Here is a 27,588-nt window from a genome sequence, read left to right as displayed (position 1 = left end):
ACCCTTGCCCCAAGTGAGATGTTTAAGTCAAAGTCATCACGCTCGTCGTCCACAATTAAGGCTCAAAGGGCCGCCATAGAGGCCCTCGCTCTGCGCCGACGTCTTGAGCACGAGCAGGAGCTCGCCGAACGCGAGAGGCAGCGTGAGCTACAACTGGCCGAACGCGAGAGGCAGCGTGAGCTACAGCTGGCCGAACGCGAGAGGCAGCTCGCCGAACGCGAGAGGCAGCTCGCTGAACACGAGAGGCAACGTGAAAGTCGACTGGCAGCACTCCGTCAGCAGGTGGAGGAGGGCGAACTGCAGGCCGAACTTGCCGCTCTCGACGCGGAAGCCGCTTCAAGTCGCAGCAGTCGCAGTGGTTCGGCCAGGATCAGCGGAGAAAGAACAGAAAGATGGGTACAAAGTTTAGGACAGCCAGTTTGCGTTGGCGAAAATACAGTTATTAGAGGCATCCCTGCAGTAGGGCGCGAGCCATTAGTGGTTCCGCCTCCCGGCCACCAGGCATCTCTGCCGGCCACTGGGTCAACTGCATCCCCTATTAACCGTTTTTTTCACCAGAAGCCACTTTCAAACGTCACGAGGCCGTCCGAGGCGGCCGTGCTATGCGTTGGCGAAGATACAGGTAATAGAGGCATTCCCGCAGTAGGGCGTGAGCCATTAGTGGTTCCGCCTCCCGGCCACCAGGCATCTCTGCCGGCCACTGGGTCAACTGCATCCCCTATTAACCGTTTTGTTCCTCAGAAGCAACTTTTAAACGTAAATAAATCATCCAACGCGTCCGTGCTATGCGTTGGCGAAGATACAGTTAATAGAGGCATTCCCGCAGTAGGGCGCGAGCCATTAGTGGTTCCGCCTCCCGGCCACCAGGCATCTCTGCCGGCCACTGGGTCAACTGCATCCCCTATTAACCGTTTTGTTCCTCAGAAGCAACTTTCAAACGTCACTAAAGCGTCCGAAGCGGCCGTGCTAACGCAACCGCTCATTTCCACGGAGCTTGATCGGAGCAGTCTGCTTCATGCTGTTGCTGTCACTGCAGCTGCGGCCAAGGCGCTTGCTACTTCGCACCGTCGTAAACATAAGATAGAATTGTTTCCTTTCGACGAAGACGCCTTAACATGGCTACATTTTAAACGTATTTTTGATTTAACCAAAAGCAATTTTTCAGATATTGAAAATATTAGTAGGTTACAAAATGTACTTCGCGGCGCGGCCCGAGATGCAGTCGCGTCACTGTTGCTGGCTACAGACGACCCGACCGATATAATTAGAGCTCTGGAGGAGAACTTCGCTCGCCCTGAAACTATAGTATTTAAGGAAGTCTCCGCTCTAAAAAATTTACCACGTTTGGGAAATTACTTAAAAGAATTAATTACGATAACGAATAAGGTACGTAATTCTATATCTTCTTTTAGGAGGCTCTATTTATCCCATTTTGGCGTGTACCATCCTTGGAAACGTAAGCTTCGTGTAGTTCACGACGCCGCAACCACGAATGAGGGCGTCAGCTTAAACTCTTTGTTGCTACCTGGTCCAGACCTGTTTCAGCCATTGTTAGGTATTTTACTTCAGTTCCGCGAGGGCCGTATTGCTCTCACTGCTGATATCTGGTAAATGTTCCCTCAAGTAAGGATCAGGGAGCAAGATAAGGACGCTCCGGTAGTTGTAAAGGGTCGAATTTTATTTCAACAAACGTGGAGGTCTAATGTCGACTGGGACACCGAGTTCCAACCCACGGAAGCATTAAGGTGGTCTGATTGGTTTCAAGAGTTGTCAAAAGTAACTTCTTTGGAAATTCCCCATTGGTATTCTAACTCTAAAAACTCTGAACCAACTCAGAGGCAGTTACACGTTTTTGCTGATGCAAGTGAGCTCGCGTACGCGTGTGTCGCTCATTGGCGTCTTTTGTACTCAGACGGCAGCATCGAGCCTTCTCTCATCTCTAGTAAGGCAAGAGTTACACCCTTGAAACCTACCTCTATCCCACGTTTAGAGCTCCAGGCCGCTTTAATAGCTTCTCGTCTCGCGGTCACCTTTAAGGACAGTCATAGAAAACAACCGGCACATACTTGCTTTTGGACTGATTCTATGACAGTCCTTCAATGGTTACGTAGTGGCGCGGGTTCTTTTAAGCCTTTTGTTGCCCATCGTTTAGGCGAAATTATTGAAAACTTTTGCGCCAGAGACTGGCGATGGGTACCAACAGACTTGAATGTGGCGATGGCGCTACCAGAACGCAATCAATTAACTGCGACGCGTAACAGATGGTTTCGTGGACCATCTTTTCGTTTTAAATCCGTTGAGGACTGGCCTACAGAGCCGAGGTATCACCAAATACCGATGAACTCAAGACCAATAGTTTTGAGTTGGTCGGACTAACTTCCTTTGTCGAAGAGTTACCGACACCTGTCACAGCAATTTTTGCCAATTTTAGTATCTGACAGCGCTTATTACGTGCCACAGCCCGGGTACTTCAAGCTGCGGCAAAGTTTGGTGTTATTTTGGCTTCCTTTAGAAATTCTAAATTGAAAGGCGATGTTGCTTGTGCCCGCCATCCTTCAGCGTCCACTACCCTATCCTCTTAGTGCGGATTTAATAAAGGCCGCTGAAAGGCAAATTCTACAACGAACACAGCTCGAGAGCTTTTCTATTGATTTTCTTCATATCCTGAATTCGAAGCCTATTCCTCCGAACGGTCGTCTCAGAAAACTGTCATCCGCTTTGGGAGAGGACAAATTACTGCGGTTAGCCGGAAGAATTAAAGCCGCAGAAGGCATTGATCCTGACACGCGCTTCCCCATCCTTCTTGACGGTCGTCAGCCAGTAGCTAAAGATTGTCTACTCTGCAGAATAAGAAAGTCCTTGCCGATGAACCCGAAAACAGGAGATCTGCCACCTGAAAGATTAGATGAACCCGAAAACAGGCGATCCGCCACCTGAAAGATTAGCTCACCATCGACAGCCTTTTATTTGAACGGTCCTGGGCTACTTCGGCCCCATAAGCGTCACTATCGGGCGCAGGCATGAAAAACGTTATATGGCCCTTTTCACCTGTTTAACTGTCAGAGCTCTTCACCTAGAGATGGTACATAGTCTATCTACTGACTCCGCTATCCTGGCTATTAGAAGGTTCATTGCAAGACGGGGCTCTCCAAATACTGTTTTCTCGGACAACGGAACCTGCTTTGTTGGTGCCAATCGCATTCTCAGAGAGTTCTACGGAGAAAATGTCGAAGATTTCACAAGCACTCAAGGTATACTCGCGAAGTTCACCCCACCTGCGACACCTAATTTTGGAGGATGTTGGGAGCGCTTGGTGCGATCAGTAAAGGTGGCTCTGAACGCAACATTAACCGAACGAGCTCCGAAAGAAGAAACCCTAAGCAGTTTACTAGCCGAGGCAGAAGCCATTGTCAATTCAATGGTGCGATAAGGGTAGTGGACGTTGCAACAGCAGGGGGAACGCTACACTGACCCGTACGAAAGCTGGTTAGGCTCTCCACCTAAGGCCTTGACTGACCTTGGTTTGAATAACCAGTTTGTGCTTAGCTGCACGAGGGGGAGGATGTTGCGGACCTTTTTGCTATTTTGATAGCTTATGTAGTTTTCTATTATTGACAATCACATTATACATATATTGCTTCTTGACGTTTGGCTGTCGATTACCCTTTTTCTTTCTATTTCTTAATTATTTGTTATTTATTTAAATATAGTCATTTGCAGAGTTATTGGTTTGTTCATTTCATTTTGTCCATTTCAGTTAGTGTCGTGCAAATAAATTAATAAAAAAAAATCGAATGACAAGTCGATTTTTATTGGTGCTAAAGTCACAATCGTAATCCCATCTACATCTCTGCGTTACTAAAATAATATGTTGTAATACTTTTCCATTTAATTTTGAATGTACATAGTACATCTATGTGCAGTGCAATTCCAATCTTACAACCATTTTACTACTAAATATTACAAATATAATTTTGCAAATCAACTAATTAAAACGCAAAAATAATGGTATTTGATAAATATTTGTCTAACAAAAGCAAGAGCCTGCGGTGAAAGTCCTCTTCAACTACGATACGTCATCGACAAAGATTGTCAAAGTTTGTATGAGATTGTCGTTGTATTTTATGCCCTATAGGACTACACTAGGGGTACACCGCTGTGGAAATTTAAAACAAATTTCATCGATGACGTTACGAACACTATCACGCAATTTTTTGAGATAAGGGGGCAAACGACTTGCGGGATCACGGAGGTGTTCAGCTACACCCCAGGACATCTACAATACCAGAGGAACCTGTGAACATGTGTGTTGCCGTCCTCTGAGATGATACGCTCACTCCTTGAAGAACTCTTAATAAAAGTGGTTTGGAAATACAATTCCTACAATTAGAATTTAAAATTTCAACGAAAATTATAAGTTTCAATAAAAATAACATTAAAATGTCAGATATCTTTTTTTTTTTTTTTGGGGGGGGGGGAAATCTTCCAATGATACCCTGCCCTCTGGGGGAAAGTCGGGGTTATGTGAGATTTGACTCACTATAACCCCCTAGGCGGCCATCCTAAAGTGCAACTGGTAAGAGGCCCGGGATCTCCAAAGGAACGGACCGGGACAAAATGTCAGGTACTAGAATCTGTAAAAATGAAATGGATTTAATATAACTAGTACACAAGTAAAGAACATTACAACGTCAACAAATGTCAACAAACGTCAACATACGTCTTGCCGGGACGAACACGCCAAGTTCACTCAGCGGATCTAAAAAGTGATAGCCTTTTTGCGACTGTTAATATGTTATCTATAGTTATTAATAAAATAAATTGTTAAATAAACATATCTAGAGTGTAGAATGCACTACAATACCTTTACTTTAAGCAAAAATCCAACCTAAGTAAAGTAAGATATTTTTAAATAAAATAACAAAGAAACTGGAGTTGAAACATTAAAGTGCGGTCAAAAAATCTCTCCTTTTCGGTAACAGTGGGCCACACACAAAATTTGTGGATTATTCCGTGAATTTAAATTTAGGGTTTTTAATATAATAAAAAGTGATATTTTTTCAAACCCAACTTTTTTTCAATACATACTTCAATTTACTGTCACGATTTCGTTATAAAAAATTATAAGTAACGTGTATAATGCTATTTTGATTCAGGTATTGTTATTAGTTATCGTGTTGCAAATAATTGTTATACTTTGTTATATATTTCACAAAATGTTTTCGAAGCTACTATTATTCACCATTTATGCTTCGTTACTTGTAACTATTATTAAAGCATGTAAGTTTTAAGTGTTAATATAAACTTTATTCTACAACTATTGAAGAAGTTTTGAGCTTTGTTATAATTTTAAATATTATGTTATGCAAATTAACTTGCCATGCATTGTTAGAAAATTTTCACATAATATCAAATATAATATTTTACATCAAATAATATTTCGTAGGCAAATTAAATTGTGTAATTATAAAATTACGCAAAAATATAAACTTGGTAATTTTCATTTCCTCAATATTTTCAGATTCAGTTTCTGATGTGGGTAAGAAAATAACTATTTAATTTCAAAGTCCGCAAAAGCGAAATAGATAATAATTTCAAGAACATCTTTTTAGAGTATAAAGGTAAGTCTTACTTGTTTTAAAATTTTATAATTCCATAATTTTTGTTACTTACATTTTTATTTTATTAACAAGCTATTCAATAATATTTCACACAACTTTAATACATACTGCAACTTTTAAATTTCCAGTAATTAAACCGATAGGTGGGGGTTAGTATATTTGTTAAGTAATCCAGTCTAACCACCGAACCCTATAATTTATCTCTGACCTTAATATCGATGGTTCAATTATTGAACTGAATGTTTTTGAATGATCTTCATAATTGTATTGTATTTTTTTTAATAAGAATGTTTCTAAAGTTTTATTTATTTCAAGGACCACCCAGTTACGTTAGTAAGTACAATAATTATTTATTTTTCCGAATAAAATTTAAGAAAAAAAAATTACCGATATTCATTCCGATCTTTACAGAAACGGTGAAAAAGGAATGTGGCGGCGTAAGTAAAATGACAAAATAACAATACGTTTATTTATCCATTTATAAAGTTGCATGATATTGGAGCAAAATAAACTTTAAGATCATATTTGAAGTAATTTGCATTATTTTTAGTAAAAGATTGTATTTTTTTGTAGAACTTCAACTTCTTTAAATATCAAGTAAGTTGTAATTACATAATTTTTTTCGATATACTATACTGAAAGTAGAGAGATGAGACTACACAAACCTATTTCAAAAATACTTACTTTGCATAATAAAACGGTAAAAAAAAATACTATTAATTTTATAATTACCACCAGGTTTGTGAAGGGTAAGTTACTGTAGACATTTATTATTACTACAAATACTTATAATAATTAATTATAAATATTTGCTGCCTATAATCGAATATTGGAAATAATATTTTTTAACTTATAAACACAATTTTATGAGCACTGAAATATGTGACTTGTTTTTAATTAATTTCAGGCGATAATTATTATGTTATTATTCTAAAGTGTTGATTAAGTTCATGATGTCTCAAGACTCACACTGCCGAAACAAACTTGAAATGAAACTGGAACTGATTTTTTAAATATTGCTTTTGTATATAAAATAATCTGATTTTTGTAAGTATTCAAAATAAATAAACTTGATTTGTGGCATTGTCGATGTTTTATTTCACCATTCAACCACACCATTTACCAAACGTATTTCTCTTTCCCCTCTACATTACGATAACACAAATCTCACTTTTTTATAAGTGTCTAAGTATTTTAAATTAATATGTAAGTCAGACAAAGTATAAGGAAACCTTAGAAGAGGTAATAAACGCTTTGAGGTTACAGTAAGCGTGTTTTGTAACATATTAAAATTAAAAGACTTTTTAGTAGAGCGTGTTTATTGCGTACACACGTTGGATGAAAAAAATAGTTGAAATATTGTTAGTTACTAATAAACATACCCACGATTTTAGGTACTGCTATTATCAAGATTATTTTATAATCATATCAAATAGTTCATTTAAACCATTGCGACTAAGATTAAGCGTCTGCTTGGAACCGATTCATTTGAATGACAGATTCCATTCCACTATCAAATGTGTTCGAGTCTGTCAATATGTTATGGACAGGACATCGTACGTAAAACATCCACACAGAAAATATGCGTGAAGTGGAAGCAATTCCGCGTTTCGTCTCCGGAGGCCTAATTTTAGTCCTCTTTTCCTTCTCACCCTTTTCTTATAAGGAAAGGATGAGAAGAGGTAGTGGATGTGACGGAGGATGGGACGCATAGGAAAGAGATATTCTTTTTCTGCGCGTTCCTTCTTCTATCGACTATAGGTAGGAAACGCATCTGTAATTTCGGATGTTTATGGGCATCGGTGGCTTTGCTATTTCGGCGGTATAGGTGACCGCGATTATAAAAAATATCGCGGTCCATTGAATTTTCGCTTATCCAAGTTGCACTGTACTAGCAAGCAGACAGCACAATTAATATTTACTTAATAAAATAATGCTTCACGAAATAATTATTATTCACGACTTGAAAGAGTTATTATGTCATTTTAATTAGACTTTCAGTATTTTACCTCAATCCTCACGGTGTAAACGTTATTTTGTTTAAAAAGAATTGCAAACCGTTAAATTAAATAATAAAATGATGTTTTATTTTATAATCCTGACTAGTATGATTATACAAGCCGATGCATTTGGCTTTCCATGTAAGTATTTAAAATTAGATGAATTTTTTGATAAATTTTAAGTTTATAAAAGAGGTCAAATCTATTAAGCATTATCAATCAGCATCTATAATGTTAAATACATACATACCTTAGTGTCTTAATTGATATTGTTTTATTTTAGTTGATGACGATGAGTCATTCTGTAAGTATACATTTTTTTATTATTAAGTCACAATAATACTGATGAGAACATATCCTAGTCAAAGTTCTAAATGAAGAAAAAATAATTCGTATCACTTGAGGATGTTTGATGCGTTATTTTTTTACCCTGTGGGAAACTATCCGTGGGTTTCTGAGAGAAAGATCTCTGTATAAAACATGTTATCATTCCTGTCAACATCTTTGACAAAACTTTGTTTTAAACGGACATTTTGGTCTCTGAAACTACTGGTTAGTGATCTTTCTGCATGAAGAAATGTGTGAAGTCTTTGGCCATGTTTCTAAAATTATGGAATAACGCTTATTAATGTCTACATTGTCATACTTCAAATCACTTTTGTTTTATGTTTATAAATAATAAATAATTTTCGATATTAATTAAACTCATAACTCTTTTAACTTTTAGCTACAGAAGAAGGTAAATAATCATTGAGCTTGTGTTTTGTTCATTATTAATTCATATTGTATCGTCATAGATAAATAAAAATAAAGATTAATATTTCTTATTTTCAGTCTACGAGAGTGAGTTTTTATTATTACTTTATTAATATTAAAATTGTAAAAATATTATTAACTACTATAATATTCTAAACTCTTTTTCAATTAGCATGGCAACTCTTATTTCAATAGCCATAAATATTATTTTTTGTATAATTTTTTTTTTCTACACAACATAAATAAATAATGTTTTATATCTTTAAGACCCACCCGGCACAATAAGTAAGTAGAAACATATTTTTAATTTATTTATCTTAAATATAAATATTTTAAATACCAATTTTTTATGGATGGATGTTTGTTAGAAAGTGTCTCTAGAACGGCTCAACGGATCTCGATTTGGCATAGATGTAGCTCATAGTCTGAGAGAACACTAAGGCTTATTTTTTTTTAATTCCGCGTGGAAGGACTCGCAGGCGACAGCTAGTGAATTAAAAACATAACTAGTAATATTTCCTGTTACTTATAGATATCGTACGTAGAAGATGCATTCCGGTAAGTTTTATGTAATTTTTTATATTATCTAAGATTTCAAGGATAAAGATTAAAAAATATATATCATACATTGTACTATTGCTAGTATGGCCTGGATATTATCATTTTATTCATTAGAAATAATCAACGTCTAATTATTAAGAAACAGATACTTATGCAAAAGCAAATGCTGAATGCTTGAAGTGAGGATGTGCTTGTAGTTTTGTCAGTTTTACTATTGTTAAAGCAAAAGAACTATTGAAATAAACGTTCCTTAAATAAATATTTCAGGGAGTAAATATATTATCTTATCAGGTAAGACGTACACTAAGTAAAAAAAACTTGAGAGGTGTCAAGGGACACCTGGATGGAACGAAGTTCCTTACAATTAATTAGTGAAGGAACCAATGTTTATTCTATGCATAAAAAACTAAAGTCTTCACAAGAAGTACAGAATTTTAATTTAATGTTAATTAATGTAAGAATTTTCGTTATATATTGTCACGTCGTTGCCATGGCGATATAAAAAAGTGTCGTGACAACTTTTCGTAAGAATCTTTTCCGTCTAGCCCCCTTTCACAACGCGCGATAAGGAACTTCGTTCCAAAATTAGATAATTTTGCAACAGTAACATACTTGATTAACACAAACATTATCTTTCGTAAATAATTAGATTTGATATCCTGAAGTATTTTTGCTGACAACTTTAATTGCATACGCGCAGCCTTTTAAAGATCGATTCATTTAAAAAGGTATTATTTCTTTATGTTTTAGACGTGTGATTAAAGGTAAATTTATATTTCTTTTTTTAAAATTAAAGTCTTTGTTTTATTTATATTTTTTATTACACTTCTCACAAAAGTATTCCTTACAGGTTTACAGAACACAGTAGAAAATTAATTGAATCAAAAAACCTGGTCTTCGCAACGAATGATTTTTTTTAAAATAAAGTGTTACTAAACGTGTTATTTTGTAGTTTAATTTCAATGCGTTTCTATTTAAATCCTAATATAATGCTCATTTAAAGTTAGTTATCCAGAAATACAACTAGAATTTATCTGCTTGCAAAGATATTTACAAAGTTTTAAATGGGTTATCTTCCAATAACATACAAATAAAGGCTCCTTTACAGTGTTCCGTATATTTGGATCGTATGGGTACTTGTACCAGATCTAAGTGCGTTTATAATCTCGCTAGACTAAATTGGCGAGTAAATTGAACGAATGTCTCACCGTGTCAATTAAATAAAAAAATATCAATGAACCATCACACAAAATATGCGGTAACTATCGACGTGTATAAATTAAAGATAACTATATTGTATACAATAGTTACGAACAATAGATAAAATTATTCAATAATCTACCATATGACCAATACGTCATGTTATAAAAGAAATAAAGCAAAACAAGGTTCATATTTATTAACGATATTGAAAATTATGTTCCAGAAAAAACTATTCTAAAGCAAGGTGAGGATTTTGTCTTATGATAAAATAAGATAACTTCAATCGTATTGAGAATACTTCGTTCAAATTGTTAATTCTACCCTTCTCATTATGCTAAAACATTTCACATTGATGTGTTTTATCGACAAAATTGTGTAAATATTTTAAAATATTGAAAAATGCAAAATAAGGTATTAATTATTTTATTGACTGTGATTAATATTATTTGTCACAATATTTATGTTTCTGAATAATATTATTATGTTTGTACGCCTTCGTAAATTAATATATTTGATAACAAGTATCATGTTGTCACGAATACACGACATGTTGTGCGTCACTAATATCATAAAAAATGTTTATTAGAAAAAATTAACTTTTAAGTGAAAAGTATATCAAGAAGTAGTAAGTTATACAAACATCAAAAATAAACAACACAAAAATGAATAAAATATCATATTTAGCACTAACTTTTTGCTTGATATATTTTGCTATGGAGACACTATCTGGTAAGTTACATTTTACTTTATTAAAAAAGTTATTAAGTATAAAATACTACGTATTTAATATTCTATGTCAGATTAGTTAAAATTTTTTTTTTGTTTCAGCTCCTGCAAGTAAATATTATTTTTCTCATTTTATACCACTATCTAAAACCATAGACCATAGACGTTTTGGTACTATGGCATGAATTCAAACTCTCAATTTATTGACATATACTTTGCAAAGCACCTAAATACTTTTACAATAATTTTAATACTATAAAATTTAAAGACAGTTCCATATCGAGACTGTTTTGAGAATTTTTGTTTGCTTTGCAAGATTAAACTCAAAATCAATCGAAGGGTAACCATTACATATATGAATTTTTAGATTAAAAATGTTTTAATCTTTCATATTCTTTTTCAGCAACTATCGAATTCCCAAGTAAGTGGCAATAAAATAAATAAAGGTGCCGGCCGGCCAAGCCGTATGAAGCATATTACATCTTCATAAACCCGGCCCATATTTGCAAGTAATTTATTCAACAATATCGGCGACTAATAAATTTAAAATTATTTTTCAGCCATCGGCAATCATAGTGAGTTATTTTTTTATAGATAATCTGCAAAAAATACTAGCTATATAAATAAATAAAAAAAACAAGTTACTGCAGTTTCCGTACGACTCTATAAATCGAGCCGTTTAGGCAACAAGTCAACCAAAACCATACAAAATTTATATAAGCCTGCAACCCTCTTTGAACAAGTAATTTGCATGGTAATGTTAACTTAAAAGATACAAGATAACTAGTTTTCCTAAATACATTTGTCCTCTTTCTATATGAACCCATTTTTACTCTTTTTTTTACTTTATTGTTCAACAGACGCCAGCGAATTTCCTAGTAAGTATTTTTAATATTTCCAAACACATTTTTAAAACTTGACTTTTTAAAACTTTTTATTTTGCTGATGTAATAAAAATCATTTCAATTTTAGTTCCTTTTCTGCCAACAGGTACGAATTTACATATTTATTACCAATTCAGTTTTAAGTTTCTAATATAAATATAAATAAAGAATCAAATATAATACTTTACAAGGAAAGTCCTTAACATATTTTAAGTATAATCGCAGACCTTAACTCTACCAGTGGTATAATTTTTTTGAGCGTAGGGCTTGATTCGTAATATATCCACACTACTGATATTTTATGTTAAATGTGTAAAAATTTACTTAAGTTGAATTTTCAAAAATGATTACAGTGACTAAAGATCATTGCGGTCCGGTAAGTAACCAAAATAAATAGGTATTTAATTTAATTTTTTACATTGAATATTAAAATAATGAACACTTTATTTTTAAACTTTAGAGCATTAACATTTTAATAAATGTCGTAAGTATTCTATTGATAATTTAATATTTTTAACATATTAAAGACTTATCAGATTATATTTTATCATATAACATTTTTCTGTGCAGAAATGCAAAAACTAGATATAATTTGCCTTTAATGAGCAAATGGGTAAGTACTTTTTAATACTACGATGGTGTTCGTTATTTAAGAACGATTAAAAATTGATTTATATCCGCAAATAAAATTATCTTAAAATGCCTTGTGGAAATCTACTGTATTGTAAAATAATCATCTTTTTTTTCAGGTTGACAGCTTGGCGGCTATATTAAATAAATTACTACAAATTATTACCATAAAATTATTTACAAATAAAATAATATATGATCAGCAACAATCACGATTATTTTATTTTCTGTAAAATTAAGTTTTAGCTCGTATAACCTAAGAACAAAATATACTTCATTTCATAAGAAATTCGTCATTAAATAAAATGTATTACACCAGTAAATAAACGCTGTTGATTTATCAAATTCAAAATATAAACAGCCTAGACTGTTGGTCCAAAGATATTCAATCTTTTATTTTTAAAAGAGATCAAAGGTTAAAAGAAAAGAATTTTAACTTACTTCAGCCTCATACTATTCGTCAATCAACTTTTGAAAGAAAAGTACACAACCTTTGTACAACAGACCCTTTGTACATAAAGCTATGCAAATCTTATTAATTATTGTTCGATCATTTAGTTGCGAGTATCACGCAGCACGCATATGGTGTCGTCTCTCGACCTAAGTCGTCAAAACAAATAGTGACTATGTATTCTATTAAATTATGTACAGTTGACATTTTGAAAATTAACTATGTCTGTACTAACAACTTGCGTCGGCAAGATTTTAAGATGGTGGAACAACTGCGGCGGAGCGGCTGGCGTTGATGACGAAATAAAGGAATGTCGGACGCATGTCTGTGTAACCTTTATGACATTGTATTGCATTATTTGCTTAAGGAACTAAAATTGCCAGTTATCGAAGATTTACGTAGCCTTGTAAACGAAGGGCCTAAGAATAAATAAGTCTTCTCTCATATCTTTCTACGCAAGGAGTGGCTGCAGCTTGTGAATCAGATCACTGGTACGCGATGATTATGATCTGGAAAGAATGCTGGAAGAGAACTTTATCGTAGCAGTCTCTCCTTTGGAAGTCTTTCCCTTTGTAGGGATAACTTTAGGGCCTACTTTTAGTCCTCTTTCCCTTCCCACCCATTTCTTACAAGGAAAGGATGGGAAGGGGAGGTGAATTAATGGAGGAAGAGATGTATAGGAATGTTTAATATTCTCTTTTTGTGCGTCTCCTCCTTGTTGATTAGGGGTAGGCAACGCATCTGCAATTGCGAGTGTCTATGGGTAGCGGTCGTTTCGCCATTTCGGTGAATTCATGTGACCGCTTGCTCGTTTGCCACCTTGTAATATATAAAAAATAACAAAGACAACGTAAAAATAAAGGAAAACACAAATTGATTTCAATGAGACATAGTTTTAGTGCGTAACTAGAATAAAAATACGTATATGTAATATATGATATATCTTTTTATAGTGATTTTTCACCTTTTTACCACCCTTTGAAATTCGCAATAAAATATTTTTAAAATACCAGCAGTAATCCTCTCGGAGACGCCATAAGGTAAAAAGCGATCTTAAATGTCGATATAGAACATGAGGTATAAATTAAAAACCATAAGTCTCATATTTCATTTAATATTCACGAACTAGTAATAAAGATAATAATTTGGTATAAGTCACGTTCGTAAAGCAATCATACTAATATTAGAAATGGGAAAGATTGTATGGATTTTTGTCACCAGGGAAAACCCGAAACGGATCTGGATGACCTCGGAATATTCATAGAGTCGAAATCATGTAGTTGGAATAGAGAAACGGTTACATTTTGTATCTGAAATTCTATAATCTATGATTTCAGTTCTTGTTCTTCATATGATAAAAAAAATTATGTCGCGTAGACAAAATTGCGGGCAACAGCTAGTGTACAATAATATAATAAAGTTGCATATTGAAAGTTATATAAGAGAGAACTATTTGCAGTGTACTTTTGTTGATAAATTTACAATCCACAATGTACACATCAAGTGTGTTTACTTTCTCCAATTTAATATTTCTTACTATACTTATGTTACTATTTTCATCTTTTGTAAGATGTGGTAAGCTTCTTATAACTTATCTATATATATATATATCAATAAAATTGGAATGTCTGTACGTAATACCGAAAAAAATGTCATATTTCGTACACATAATTTTTGCATTGCTGTTTACGAAAGATCTTTATTTTTTTTCTGCCAGTCTGCAACGCCGCGTTTGTTGCTGAACGACTGGTTCGATTTTGAAGGGACTTTGACGGAGAGGCCGAATTCACGATTGCACACTTTAGTCTATTTTTTTAATTAATCTAATCTAATTTTACTTTTTCATAGCTTAATTATATTTTTTTTTATCGATTGACATTACATAATGAACTTTTTTTTCTTCAGCGCCACTTGTAGGAGGTAAGAATGTAAACAAGAACAATTTTATTAACATTTAAAACAATACAATAACAAAAATAAAAGTCAAATATCTCAATTTTTTTCAGATGAAACACGTAAGAATAATTTATTTAACGATAAACTAGAAAATATCGAAAAAAATTTTCTTCCTTTATCAGAAAAATGATAGCATACAATATCTTAAGTCGCCTTTGGCAACGCATTTTGTGGCACCCAACTAATTAAATATCTAGAAATTTATTTTATAACAAATGGTGACAAACGAACAACCATTGAATTTGTCAATAGCAAAGTTGCAGTTTCCCGTATACATCTGCATTTGCAGATACATTGCTAACCTTCAAGTAACCTAGGAGAGTACATAGAAAGAGGATGTTTCCCCTTCCTATGCGTCCCTTCTTCTGCCAAATACACATACCGTTCCAATCTCTTCCTTATAAGAAAAGGATGGGAAGGGAAAGAAGACTAACATTAGGTCTCCGGCACGTTAACTCATTAGATGAAACGCGGAACTATTGTAACTTTATGCCTGTCTTCTGTGGGATCGTAGTACTACAATGGTCGAGCCGGCCCATTCGTGCAAAACATGATACTTCTGGCTCTATCACTGTTACATTAATTATAATTTACTATTATTTTCCTTCCACAACAGTAACAACCGAGAAGTGTGGCCTGGTAAGTTAAGAAATATAAAAATCAATTGTCAATTAACAACTGTTCTATTTATCTGTTGATTTATTTATTTATGAATTCACTTTTTAATTAGTCAATATCTGAGATAGGTCTAAAACTTTTTGTTTTACTTAAAATATACGCGTTGATACAGTTTCTATATTATTTTTATTTATTTCCAGAACTTCAATTGGCTCTCGATGCAGGTAAGATGAAAGTATAAAACGTTTTTTTAATTGCTGTTCAAATCAATCAAACTATTTTCATAAAAATCAACCAAAAAGAACCATGCAATTATCATACTTTATTTTAATTTTTACAGGGCTGCGAAGGCTAATAACAATAAGGTACTGTTAATTTCAAATTTCACATTATATTTAAAATATTTCTTATTCGTTGTAAAAGGCGGTGATTTAATTAGAAATTATTAAAAAGTGAGTCTAAAATATTTTGATTCATTCATAAGATATACAAAATGCCATTGATATGAAGCTATGTAATATGTCTGTTGCAGGAAATGTACGATTGAAACCAAAAAAATTATGCCCCGGATGTTAAATAAATAAAGAATTTCCTCACAAGAACTACTTTTATTAACTGCATTGACCTAAACCAACTGATACATTTTATAGCCTTGAAGGCTGCCGTACACGAACTGTTTTAAGCGGTCGGCATACGATCAGCGGCATATATTGCAGTTCTTGTAATATGACGAAGGTCGAGTGCTGTTTCCTCAACACCGATCTCGTGATGCTCTCGGTATCGACTACTTGCAACAATCCATGTACTCGTGTAGCGGCTCTTAATTCAAAGCATAAATTTTAAATTAAATATTCTAAAGCCAATTAATTATGTCACATTGCTAATGCCTAAAACAAAATCAATCACTTTGAATATTGCATAGAAAAAAGAAAGGAAAAATAGTTAATTTAGTGATAAATTTAACTATGAAATTAAAAATAAATCCGACAATGTAATCATTCAATCTTAGTACTTAACTCAGGGTTTATTTAAAATCGCCTTACGGTACATACTACATATTTTGTTACACTCTACACTTCTTATAGTAATTCTGAGGATGTTGAGCTCTTCGTCACATCTCAAGATGTCTCTCATATCCGTAAAATATCTTATGACTTGTGGAAATCACAATTTAATTTTAATATAACAATCAAAAGAAAACAAAATCTTATATCATTTAAACTAAGATTCTCTTTTATTAAAAGGTTGTGTTTACTACATATTTTTAAAACGATTTTTTTCCTAACAGTCATATACTATACAGATCATTTAGGAAACTGAGTTAATGCGAAATTTCTATAGAAAGTACTTCCATTGTTAATTACCTATAAACCATCCATAGCACCATTTAGAACATACTGGTAGATAACAAAATAAATAAATTAAGCCATAAAATTTTTATGAATAAATTTAATAAGCTCTTAATTCACTGAGTCACGATTATTAATCGTAATGCAAACGTATTAAATAAAACTTACTTTTATACAGTAATTATAGAAGAGTAAATAGGCACAACAAAATGTTCATTTCAGAGTCAAGTGCCATAACTAAAATGCTATTATTAGCTATACTTTTATTATATTTTTCGTTAACAGTTATAAGTGGTACGTTTTCTAACATTTACAGTCATGTCATGTTTGTTGTTTGTTGATTAGCTACGCTTCTTAATCGGTAGAAAGTTTTGACAAAGACTCATTACGACCTGATAAATATTTCAGCTCCTGTCTTTGGAGGTAAGTGGTAACTTATAAGATGATATTTTTTTAATTAATTTTTTTTTAAAACTTTTTATAACTTATGTCTACCACATACACGGACTGCATCAAGCAATTGGTATCGATAGCTTTCTACAGCTGGAAGCATTTTTAGGGGCAGTATGGCGAAAATCAATTAAAAACTGTAGTTGTCGATAGTTCCTATTTAAAACTGTATTTAATTTACACTTGCATTATATTTCTACTTTTTAATTTCAGATATAAATGGTACATATTTTTATTAATATTACATATGAAAAAACTTATAAGGAAATCATATTGTTCGTTTATAATTATTTTCTATAAATAAAATTAAGTGAATAACTTATTTCAGAAACCAAAGAGTCTTGCGGTCTGGTAATAAATTTTTACTTAATAATATCCATTTTAAATTTAGTTTTTAAATAATAACAATTCGCATGTTTAAAACATTATTACAAAAATTCTAAACTGTATTTTTTTGTTCCATGTGCAAGAGAATCAAAAATTGTTATTAATATATTGAAATTTACATTTATTTGGTTTAAATATCTTAAAATTATTATTTTTTTTTTTTCAGAACTTCAACTTTGCCTCTATACAGGTACAGATTTCTAAATATTTTGTAAATAAAAGATTACATTAAAAATTTACTAACTTTGTCTTTTGTCTTTCTTGTGTCTTTGTGGTCGTTACTTGTTATTGGTGGTCGTTACTTATTACAATTATGTTTTGATTTTTTGTAGGAATGCAAAGGATAATCGTGCCACATGTAAGTTATTAATGTAAGTAAGTATGGTAAATTCATGTAAGTATGTTAAATTGCAAGTTGACAAATAAGGGTAAATGGAAACATAATTTAATGTCAATTAGAACTAACATTTATATAAAACCTATATAGGTTTTATATCAATTTTAGTACTAATTAATAAGTATATACTTAATACAATATTCTTATTAAGAATTTAACACCCTCAAACATACTACGATAAATTCATTTGTTTACAGGTTTTTACACATCTGTACCGAGTGTAAAAATTAAATAAAGAATAAAGAATAAAAATTAAAAATGTGTTTTATTCTCTCCTTTTATATTATATTTTAATAATAGATATTGCCTCACAATATATGGGATTGACAAAAATTAATACGTCTGCATTTTTTCCAAACAAGTACGCGTTTTATTAAGATAAATAATAAGTAAGATTTATGAACGTTAATAGGGTTGTTAAAGATCATCTTGCTCTAGGTTTTGGACTTTTCGAAACCCTTTTGTCGTTGAAATCTTATACTTTAAACAGTTTTAGGTTCATCAAGTATATTCCTATTTGTGCTATATTTGTGCAAGAAAGTATACGTTGTTTAATTTTGCATCTAGATTTTTGTTTTATTTACAAAGACTGACAGAGATCACACAGAAGACAGGCGTGAACTGGAAGTAATTTCACGTTTCGTCTGATGAGTGTGCGTTCCGGAGGCCTGACTTTAATCCTCTTTTCCATTCTATCCTTTCCTTATAAGAAAAGGGAGGGTCTATTCACCCTAACTTGGGTAGGCTCTGTGTCCCTCGGTGGAAGATATATTAGCTAACGACAATCACTGTAAAGATACAAAAACTATATTGCAAAAAACCAGCACACAATTTAGTAAATTCATTAAACAATTTTTACTACCTACTAAAGCCCTAATTCTACTGATATTAATTTTATATTCTTAAATAATCACCTGAAGAATACATTCTTGTACAAAGTATACTTAAGACATTTTTTTTTTCAAATTTCCAAAAAATCTTTCAGTCATTTAAGTGGGAGGACGAAAGCACCGAACTAATAATCTTTATTTTGTAATAAAAAATTGTATATCACGATTATTTGATTTACATACAGTAATAAAATTATATTACTTAATAATCTTAGACTGTTTTACAGTCATTAAATGGTTTTCAAGTCAAACAGACAGTGGTAAAAAATGCTTCAAAAAATTAGCACTATGCAGTACCTCTTCCTTCTTATTGCATCTGTAATTTGTCTTCTAGACTTAGTATATTGCGGTATGTGTATTTTTTTATTTCTTAATGTAACATTAATATTTGATTACAAACAACAAAAACAAATTTACCTTAATGTATTGTTATGATAAATTGTTGCAGCTCCAGTATTAGGGTGTAAGTGAGAAGTTAAAGTTTTATAATTTAATACTAAAAAAAAATTCTTTGAACGTAAATACAATGTACTTCATAGCAGTGCTAAATTTCGTTTTGATTTACACTACAGTTACAAAAATTAATTATATACTCATAATTTAGTTCCAGATTTGAACCGTAAGTATTTTAAATTGCACTATTAGGGTTCTTCGATATGTGTTGCAATAGCCAGTAAACTTTCAACAAAGGATTCAACAATTTTATACCGTTTATGAAAACAAATGCATGTCTTTTAAAATTCTTAGGTCCCGTTATAACAAACAATAATTAAATATTTTTTACTCAACAAACGGTTATTCTAAATTTGAATTTAATTTTTATTCTGAGATAATTAAAAATGTGTTTTATAATTTAACGTTTACTTTAGTTACAGAAAAAAGAATGCGGTCCGGTACGTAGTGTGTCTAATATTAAAATGTCTAATGTATAAACATTTCATTATTAAATAATAAATTATCACAAATTGTAACAATAATTGTTCTAAATTATTTTTTCGTCTCTGTCTCTGTGTTTAAATTGTTTTAGTATTTTTAAACCAAAATAATTTTATATTAAAAGATTTTTCCTTAATTTTCAGAACATTAATTACTTCTCAATACAGGTAGGTTGACGTTATTTGTCTGTTGCGTCCAATAAAAAAATGTATTTCCCATTGTGTTTTTGATATTTCAACTTGCAGTAATTCTATTCCTTTATAATGAAAAAAAAAATATTCAAATAAGTATTTCTTAAGTAATAACCCTTTCATACCATTTATATTTTCTTTTTCAGAAATGTGAGGGGTAAGGTCAAGTAAGTTTGAATTAATTAAACGTTTAAAACATGTTACTAGTAAACGTAAAAAAAATAATATATTTCAATCTTTCAATTTTTAGAAAATAAATTGAGATGTGGCTGTTCCTACGATCCTGATAAATGAATAAATATTTCGTAAATATGTTGTTTTATTTATAATAGCATAAAACTTCCAAAACACCCCTACAATAAAATAGTCCCCCCTCTTTCTCCTTATAAAAAATCAAAATCAAAAATGTTCTTAATATCAGTATTAAGAATAAGTAAGCAATGAATGATATTTAAATAAACAAAGAGCAAAACTTAAAATTATTGATTTAATTTGTTATTACAAACTTTTATTTAATTTTACCTCACCCGATGTTTGTCATCAAACGTTTCAAATTTAATTTAATACAATTTAAGGTTAACGATTGAGCTGAAATTATATTTAAATCGCGTGACAATGCAATGTTATGATAACATGATGCTGATTATGGAGCTGGAAGATGGATAGGTGGCCTTCGAAATGAAACGACAACACCTTATCGATTTTGGACTCGTTTTAATCATTTTGACCAGTATTTTTTTTTTACTTTCTAGTTCTTCTAAGTAACTACAACATATTTTTTTTTTATATTTATTTTATATTTATATTATATTCTATTTTATATTTTTTTTAAATATAATTCTAAGATTTTATATCTTCGCCATGACTACGTACACCAAAATAAGCTTTTACTTTACTTTAACTGAAGATCCCAATCACAGTTCTACCTAGTTCTATGTCCAGTTACACACAGTATCAAATAGTGAAGCAGTCTTGCTATGGAAATTTTAATCATTATTTTTAATCTCATTTAACGTCTGAATTCCTACAGTTTCATATAGATATTTATATGATAAACCTGTAAAAGAAGCAGAAAGTTACTTATATTATTGCAAAACTGGCAAAATACCTAGTTAGGTTATTAAGCTCTGGTAATCAACCATATTGATAATTATATCATCTTATACTTGAATAGGTCTTTCTCAGACCATTCCAAAGAACGGATTTTTGTTACCAGTGACTCTCTACCGTTCTTGCCAGGTCTTGGATTTTTCTAGAAAGAGCTGTCATTGTAACTTATGTGACAAAAACAAACAACAATCGCAAACTGTTATTTTTTCTTTGTATCTGTGAAGTATAGGTACAGCGACTTGAAATGAAAATAACGTATTTTGAAATCTTTCATCAGTCTAATTGACTGTACTCTATAATATGACTGATATTCCCGTGATAGTTTAACGTACCCCATAAATTTAAAGAACTAGCTGTCGCCCGCGACTCCATCTGCGCGGAATAAAAAACAAGTACTAAGTAGCTGTGTTCTTCCAGACTATGTCCTACATCTGTGCCAATTTTTATCGAGATCCGTTGAGCCGTGCCGAGATACCTTCAAACAATCATCCATCCCTCCATCCATCCATCCATCCATCTAAACATTCACAGATTTTATTTTTTGTTCAAAAGTTGTCTTTCAAATGACCTATCTTCCAAAGTTCTTTTCTCGATCTTTAGTAAAACTAGTTAAATAACAGGGAAAGTGTAAAAATACGTTTAAAGTAACAATAGACAATAAGTAAGTTTAGCACGCCGCTACAATGATAGCGAAAAAAATTAAAAAGCTATTAAAAGTATTAAAATGTGACATTAATCTTTATCAATTTTTTCATAAAAAGCAAAGTCACAAGAAAAGAAGCAGACGTTAGGCGAGCCATAACGTATTTGTACGTTGTAGCGTCAGCATGCGCCTCTCAACACATAGCGGGGGCAAAATACTTTTATCAGTGTTACTAGTAATATGTTCAGCAAAACTAATTCATAGCGGTTAGTATAAATTTATTAAGAAATTTTTTATTTATAACTTTTAAGACTATCCTTAGTTATCTTCTCTTGCTTCATTGCTTAACGAGTGCTACAATATCCCGCCCGTCGTTAGCTAATACGTCCCTACCGAGGGGCAAGCGTACCCTATGTTAGGGGTCAACCTTAGTCAACCACGCTGGCTAGAATGAAAATGTTGACTTCATAAACATATTTGAATTACTTCACAGATATGTGTTTATATCCAGCCCGTTGTGGTTAAATATGTGGATATTTAAACAAAACTTTTAAAATATCTCAGTGAAGCCAGTGACTTATCATTTAATATTATAACTGCGAAAGTTCGGGTTGAAGTTCATTATTACGTATCTCCTAAATGACTAAACGAATCTCGATGTAATTTGACACAGATTTAGAACCATAGTCTAGAAAAACGCATTTAATTTCGCGCCGACGATGTCGCGGGCAAAAGCTAGTTCCTAAATAATGAATAGTCTAAAAATGTGTAATATACGTTTAAAATAAATTATAATTTACTTCTATTATCAAACAGCACCAACAACACCAGCAGAACCAGGTACTTATATTTTCTTATACCTATTGAAGTTTTTGAAGATTTTTTTTTTTTAATCTACTACTTTAGACTACTTTAGATAGTACAAACTATATTTTCTTGCATTTACTTTTAAATTATATATATTTTTAACGTTACCAATTATTTCTGTTTTTTATTAATTTCAGTTGCATGTGGTAAGAATCTGGATACAAGTTAATTTTTTTTAATTAATATATTTCTTGTAACCTTTCAAGTATATGGTTTACAACAGCAGCGGGATTCGAACCCACGACCGCTAGTTCGGTAGTCCATACCTTTAACCATAAGATATTAGTGCAATAAATATTGTAATAAAATATTTTTGTTCTATTCAAAAGAGTATTTCTACTTCTATATTAATTGTTTTTTTTCTTTAGTTCTACAACCACCAGGTTTGTTTACACTTTTTGTGAATGAATAAAATAAATGCATAATATAAGAAACAGTAGCTAAGATGAAAATAACGTGATTCTTTCTTTTCAGTTAAAGTTGCACCTCTGCCATCTCCACCTCCGCCACCTCCGCCACCTCCTCCACCTCGTCTACCTCCACCTCCACCACCACCTAAACCTCCGGCGATTCCCATTCCAATACCACCAATTCCGATACCGGATCCAAAATGTACGTAATGTATTTTAACGTTTTGTATTTATTATTTATATTTTTTCCACTTGACCATATTTTAAAATATGTTCCTGTAACTCTAGCACTATCAAGTAAGTTTAATTTTCATTATTATTATAACATATATTGTAATATACAATTTACATTATAAAGGTCTAAATGGAGAAATAAAACTTTCCTAATATTTTAAATGTTACTAATAATTTTTTTTCTCTAGTCACTAAAGAAACCTGTTTTGGGGTAAGTTAACACATTTTTTTCCTTAGAACATCTACCGTATAGATAAAAAAACATAATTCACGAAAATCTGATGTGTTACTCGATACTCATCATCATCATCAACCTGCCCTTATCCCTATGGAGGGTCGGCACAGTATGTACTATTTACTCCGCCATACACCTCTATCAGCCGTCATATCTGAATTTACCTTCTTACGCATATCCCCTTTCACACGATCTATCCATAATTTCTTTGGTCTTCCTCTACCTTTATAGCCATCCACTACATGATCTACTATCCATTACTTATCGATACTTTGTTCTACAATATATCTGTGTCTAAAGCAGAGCCATCGATTAATATTTTAATCAAGGGTATCACATGAGAACCGTACATATTTCCGGGATTATGAGCATATGTGTTCTTCCAGAATATGTTCTACGTTTGTATCAAATTTCATTGAGATCCATGCATCAGTTTTGGAGATAACTTCTTACATACATGCATCGAAAAATTCGCATTTATAATTATCGTATGTCACTTTATTAATATAAAAAAATTAACAAATATTCATTTTTTAAACGCTTGTTTATTAAATGCTATTTTCATTACAGAACTTTAACTTCCTTTCGCGTCAAGTAAGTTTTATAGTCATTTTTAACTACAGTTTTATTCCTAATTATTATTGTAAATTTTTTATTCAATTGTATTCAAACGAAATTATATTTCAGGGTTGCCAGGGTCGTTAATCATGACCTTTAACTGAAAGTATTGTAAGTAGAAGTGAGTTTTTTGTATAGATTACGAGCTTAATGCATAAAAACTTATAATATACTAGCTGTCGCCCGCGACTCCGTCCGCGCGCAGTTAATAAGCTTATATGACACGTTCGTAGATTTACCATAGCAGCGCCATCTATTGATTACTTATTCAACCCAGTCGAAAGATATCGACATCTGTTAGAATCATTTGGATTTAACAGATAATTGTGACTGTCAAATAATAACAGACAAATAATTAGCAATAAATTAAAATTGCGACTATAATTTGAGATTCAAACTATCCTATCTCTCAAGTTGGATCGAACTGCACATGGTGTGCGAGTTTTATTATAATCGGTTAAGTGGTTTAGGAGTCCATTGAGGACAAACATTGTGACACGAGATTTATATATATTAAGATTTTTGTTACAGGAATCAAGGAGAATAAATCCAAGAATATGATAAACTGAAATAAAACCAAATTTAACATTGTTTTTATGCATTTTATTACACCCCCAATCATATAACCGTACTCTAAAATTTTTACCGTTTCAAATGCGTTAGTGTTTTAAAGTTGTAATTATCCAATTTATATTATTTACCACAACGAAATAAAAAAAATCTTACAACTATTATTTAAACAAATATGAGAAAACGATATGACTTGAGTTCTCTGAAATATAATGAAAGGGAATAACCATATTCTCTTCAATTTACCTAAGAATAGATTCTTAGGTAATCTCACTAATATTATAAATGCTAATGTTTAGATGGATGGATGTTTGTTTGAAGGTATCTCCAGAATGGCTCAACAGTTCTTGATGAAATTAGGCAAAGATGTAGAGCATAGTCTGAAATAACACATAGGCTAATAATAAAGTTTTCTTTAATTATGCGCGGACAGGCGACAGCTAGTCTATTATAGTTGTTTTGTCGATAAATTTTATATTTAAATGAATATGGATAGAATGCAAAAGAAATTGTTTGAGAATGGCAATCGCAAATACAATTTGCTACTATATGTACGTATATATACATTTAATTAACAAAAAAAATATTTCAAGTGAACTGGTAGGACAAGTAAGTAGTTCTGATCAAATAAAAAATAGATCAATCGGAGAAAAGCTAAATATGATGACGTTCTGCAAGATGTACATTCAACTTATGAACAAGAGTACGACAATGGAGCATTTTGTGGCGATAACTACTCAGAAATATCTAATACCAACAGCGTATATTAACCTGGTATAACGATAATATTAAATTTAACAAACAGAAATAAATATCCTTAAAAGGATTCTGTACATTTTATAAATCCGCTGTAGTAGACAATTGTTGTCGACACAAATGGGATAAGATACGATGCGATGTTTTGTGACAATGTACACAATACGTAATTCGATATCTATAGTTTCGCATCGCCTGGTTCTACCAACCCGTACTGAGCCAGCAAAGTTTACTATCCCCTAAATTAGGTAAGCTCCAAGGCTGGTAACCACCCTGCTGGTAGTATATATATGCTGAAGACTAATGTGGTGTTATAGCGCATCAAAAACAGCCGGAAACCACAATAGAAAAGTTACAACCAATAACGGTCTAAGCTTACTTTATAATACTAAATCATTTCCTACATTTAAAAATTTTATTAGCCCAAAAAATTATCTTTTCTTTATCATAATCAACTTATGGTGGACAACGTCATGACATAGGTTTCTTCACTGATTACAAATCCAGTGCACTCTAGCATAATTTAAACACGTAGTTCTTGCAATTAAAATATTAAAACTTGTATATTTTCGACATTACGTAAGGGCATTGGTAAGCTTCCGCACAAAGCACCGAAACATTCTCCCGATAGCCTCGGTTACATCCGCCACGCCCACTTCATGTTTGAAGCCTTAGGCCATTTTTTATACCGTTAAGTATGGCTTTAATGATTGCTTGTTATAATAACCGTAATTGTGGTACCAGTGTGTAACAAGTTAAAATATTATAACGACCAGATTATGTATTATGGAATAAATGGCCACCTAATAACGACAAAACAGCGAACTGACCGTTTCCCGTGGACATCGACATTAAGTAATAAGTTAAAGACGCTATGCGTTTTTGTTAATTTGAAGTGATAGTAAAACTTAAGTAACGTTGAAAAAAAACGAAATACAAATAAAAATGAAGTTCATTTTATAATAAAAAGTAATTTGTTATATCAAATTCCTAATATAAATCTAGGTAATTCATTACACGCGATTCACGTTTTAGACGTAAACAGATCACATCAATTTGAAGGAAAAAAATTGTATAATTAATAATGCTGGTAATAATATTACGAAACACGAATAAATAATAAAATTCAGTATAGCTCACGAAATATATATTTTATTTGTAACAGAATATCATGGTGAAAATATTATATAGTTTGTTCATATCAGTGTAATACTTGGAATCACTCTGATCAAACAACATGCATTCTAAATTTTTCTTAGTAATTTTACTTTTATTAACATTATTATACTATGTTTTATGTATAGGTAAGTAAATTTTAATATTTGTAATGCAACTAAAAACGTATTAAGAAAATAATGATATAATAATGAAGAGATTTATTTGCCGACTTGAATATAAAATCAACTGTTTATATTAAAAGTTTTGTACTTTATTTTTATATCTCGGGCACTAAATTTTTCGGCATTTTATCTCAAAATTTTATAATTTCCATTTCATTCACAGATGACTTGACAGGTAAGTTTTATTTTAAATACCAGCTTCAATAACTTAAAGTAGTTCAAATAATTTAAATACAAGCTTAAATATCTTCCAAACACAATATCTTAACCTGTTAATCGTGCGCTGAAACTTTGCCGATGGCCTCGTGATGTTGTGAGTTAACTTAGCAGCGAGCGCGGTGTTAGTGGGAGGGGGAGTCATCGGCAATGTCAAACCTTTTGCGCCGGTTTAAAATTTTTTAATAGCAATAAATATGACTAAAATACCATTTAAACTAAATTTTTGGACTGTGAAAATCTTGCCAAGTATTATTATTTACTAAAGGCAGAAAGTAAAAATTAATAACATTTAATGATTTATATATATTTGATTATTTTAGAGACCAAAAAAACTTGTGGTGGGGTATGTATGAACATCATTATGTGTTAAATATTATAGTATCTTTCTCTGAAATATATAATAGGTGTAACTCCTATTACGACCACTACTTCATGAAACGTAGTGATAAATGTGAGACAATTTTCAAATTTATTTTTCCTTTCAACAGAATGTTAACATTTTTGCTGCTCAGGTTTGTATTTAATGGTTTATTTTTTAATATTGTTAAGAAGCGATTAATGCATTTTATAAATAAATAAT

General features: G+C 32.0%; 1 protein-coding gene across 1 annotated transcript; it reads left to right on the top strand.

The window, feature by feature from the left end:
• Positions 1-18: 18 nt before the first annotated feature.
• Positions 19-25,822, top strand: LOC123721133 (protein enabled homolog). The gene is made up of 3 exons (XM_045678650.1): positions 19-1,069; positions 23,101-23,238; positions 25,767-25,822. Exons 1-3 carry the CDS (start codon positions 19-21, stop codon positions 25,820-25,822), a joined length of 1,245 nt encoding a protein of 414 aa, XP_045534606.1.
• Positions 25,823-27,588: the final 1,766 nt, after the last annotated feature.

This window comes from Papilio machaon, chromosome 7 (genome assembly GCF_912999745.1).
Source record: "Papilio machaon chromosome 7, ilPapMach1.1, whole genome shotgun sequence".
NCBI lineage: Eukaryota > Metazoa > Arthropoda > Insecta > Lepidoptera > Papilionidae > Papilio > Papilio machaon.
Note: the sequence above shows the minus strand (reverse complement) of the source record. Positions and strands in the feature narration are given on the sequence as shown.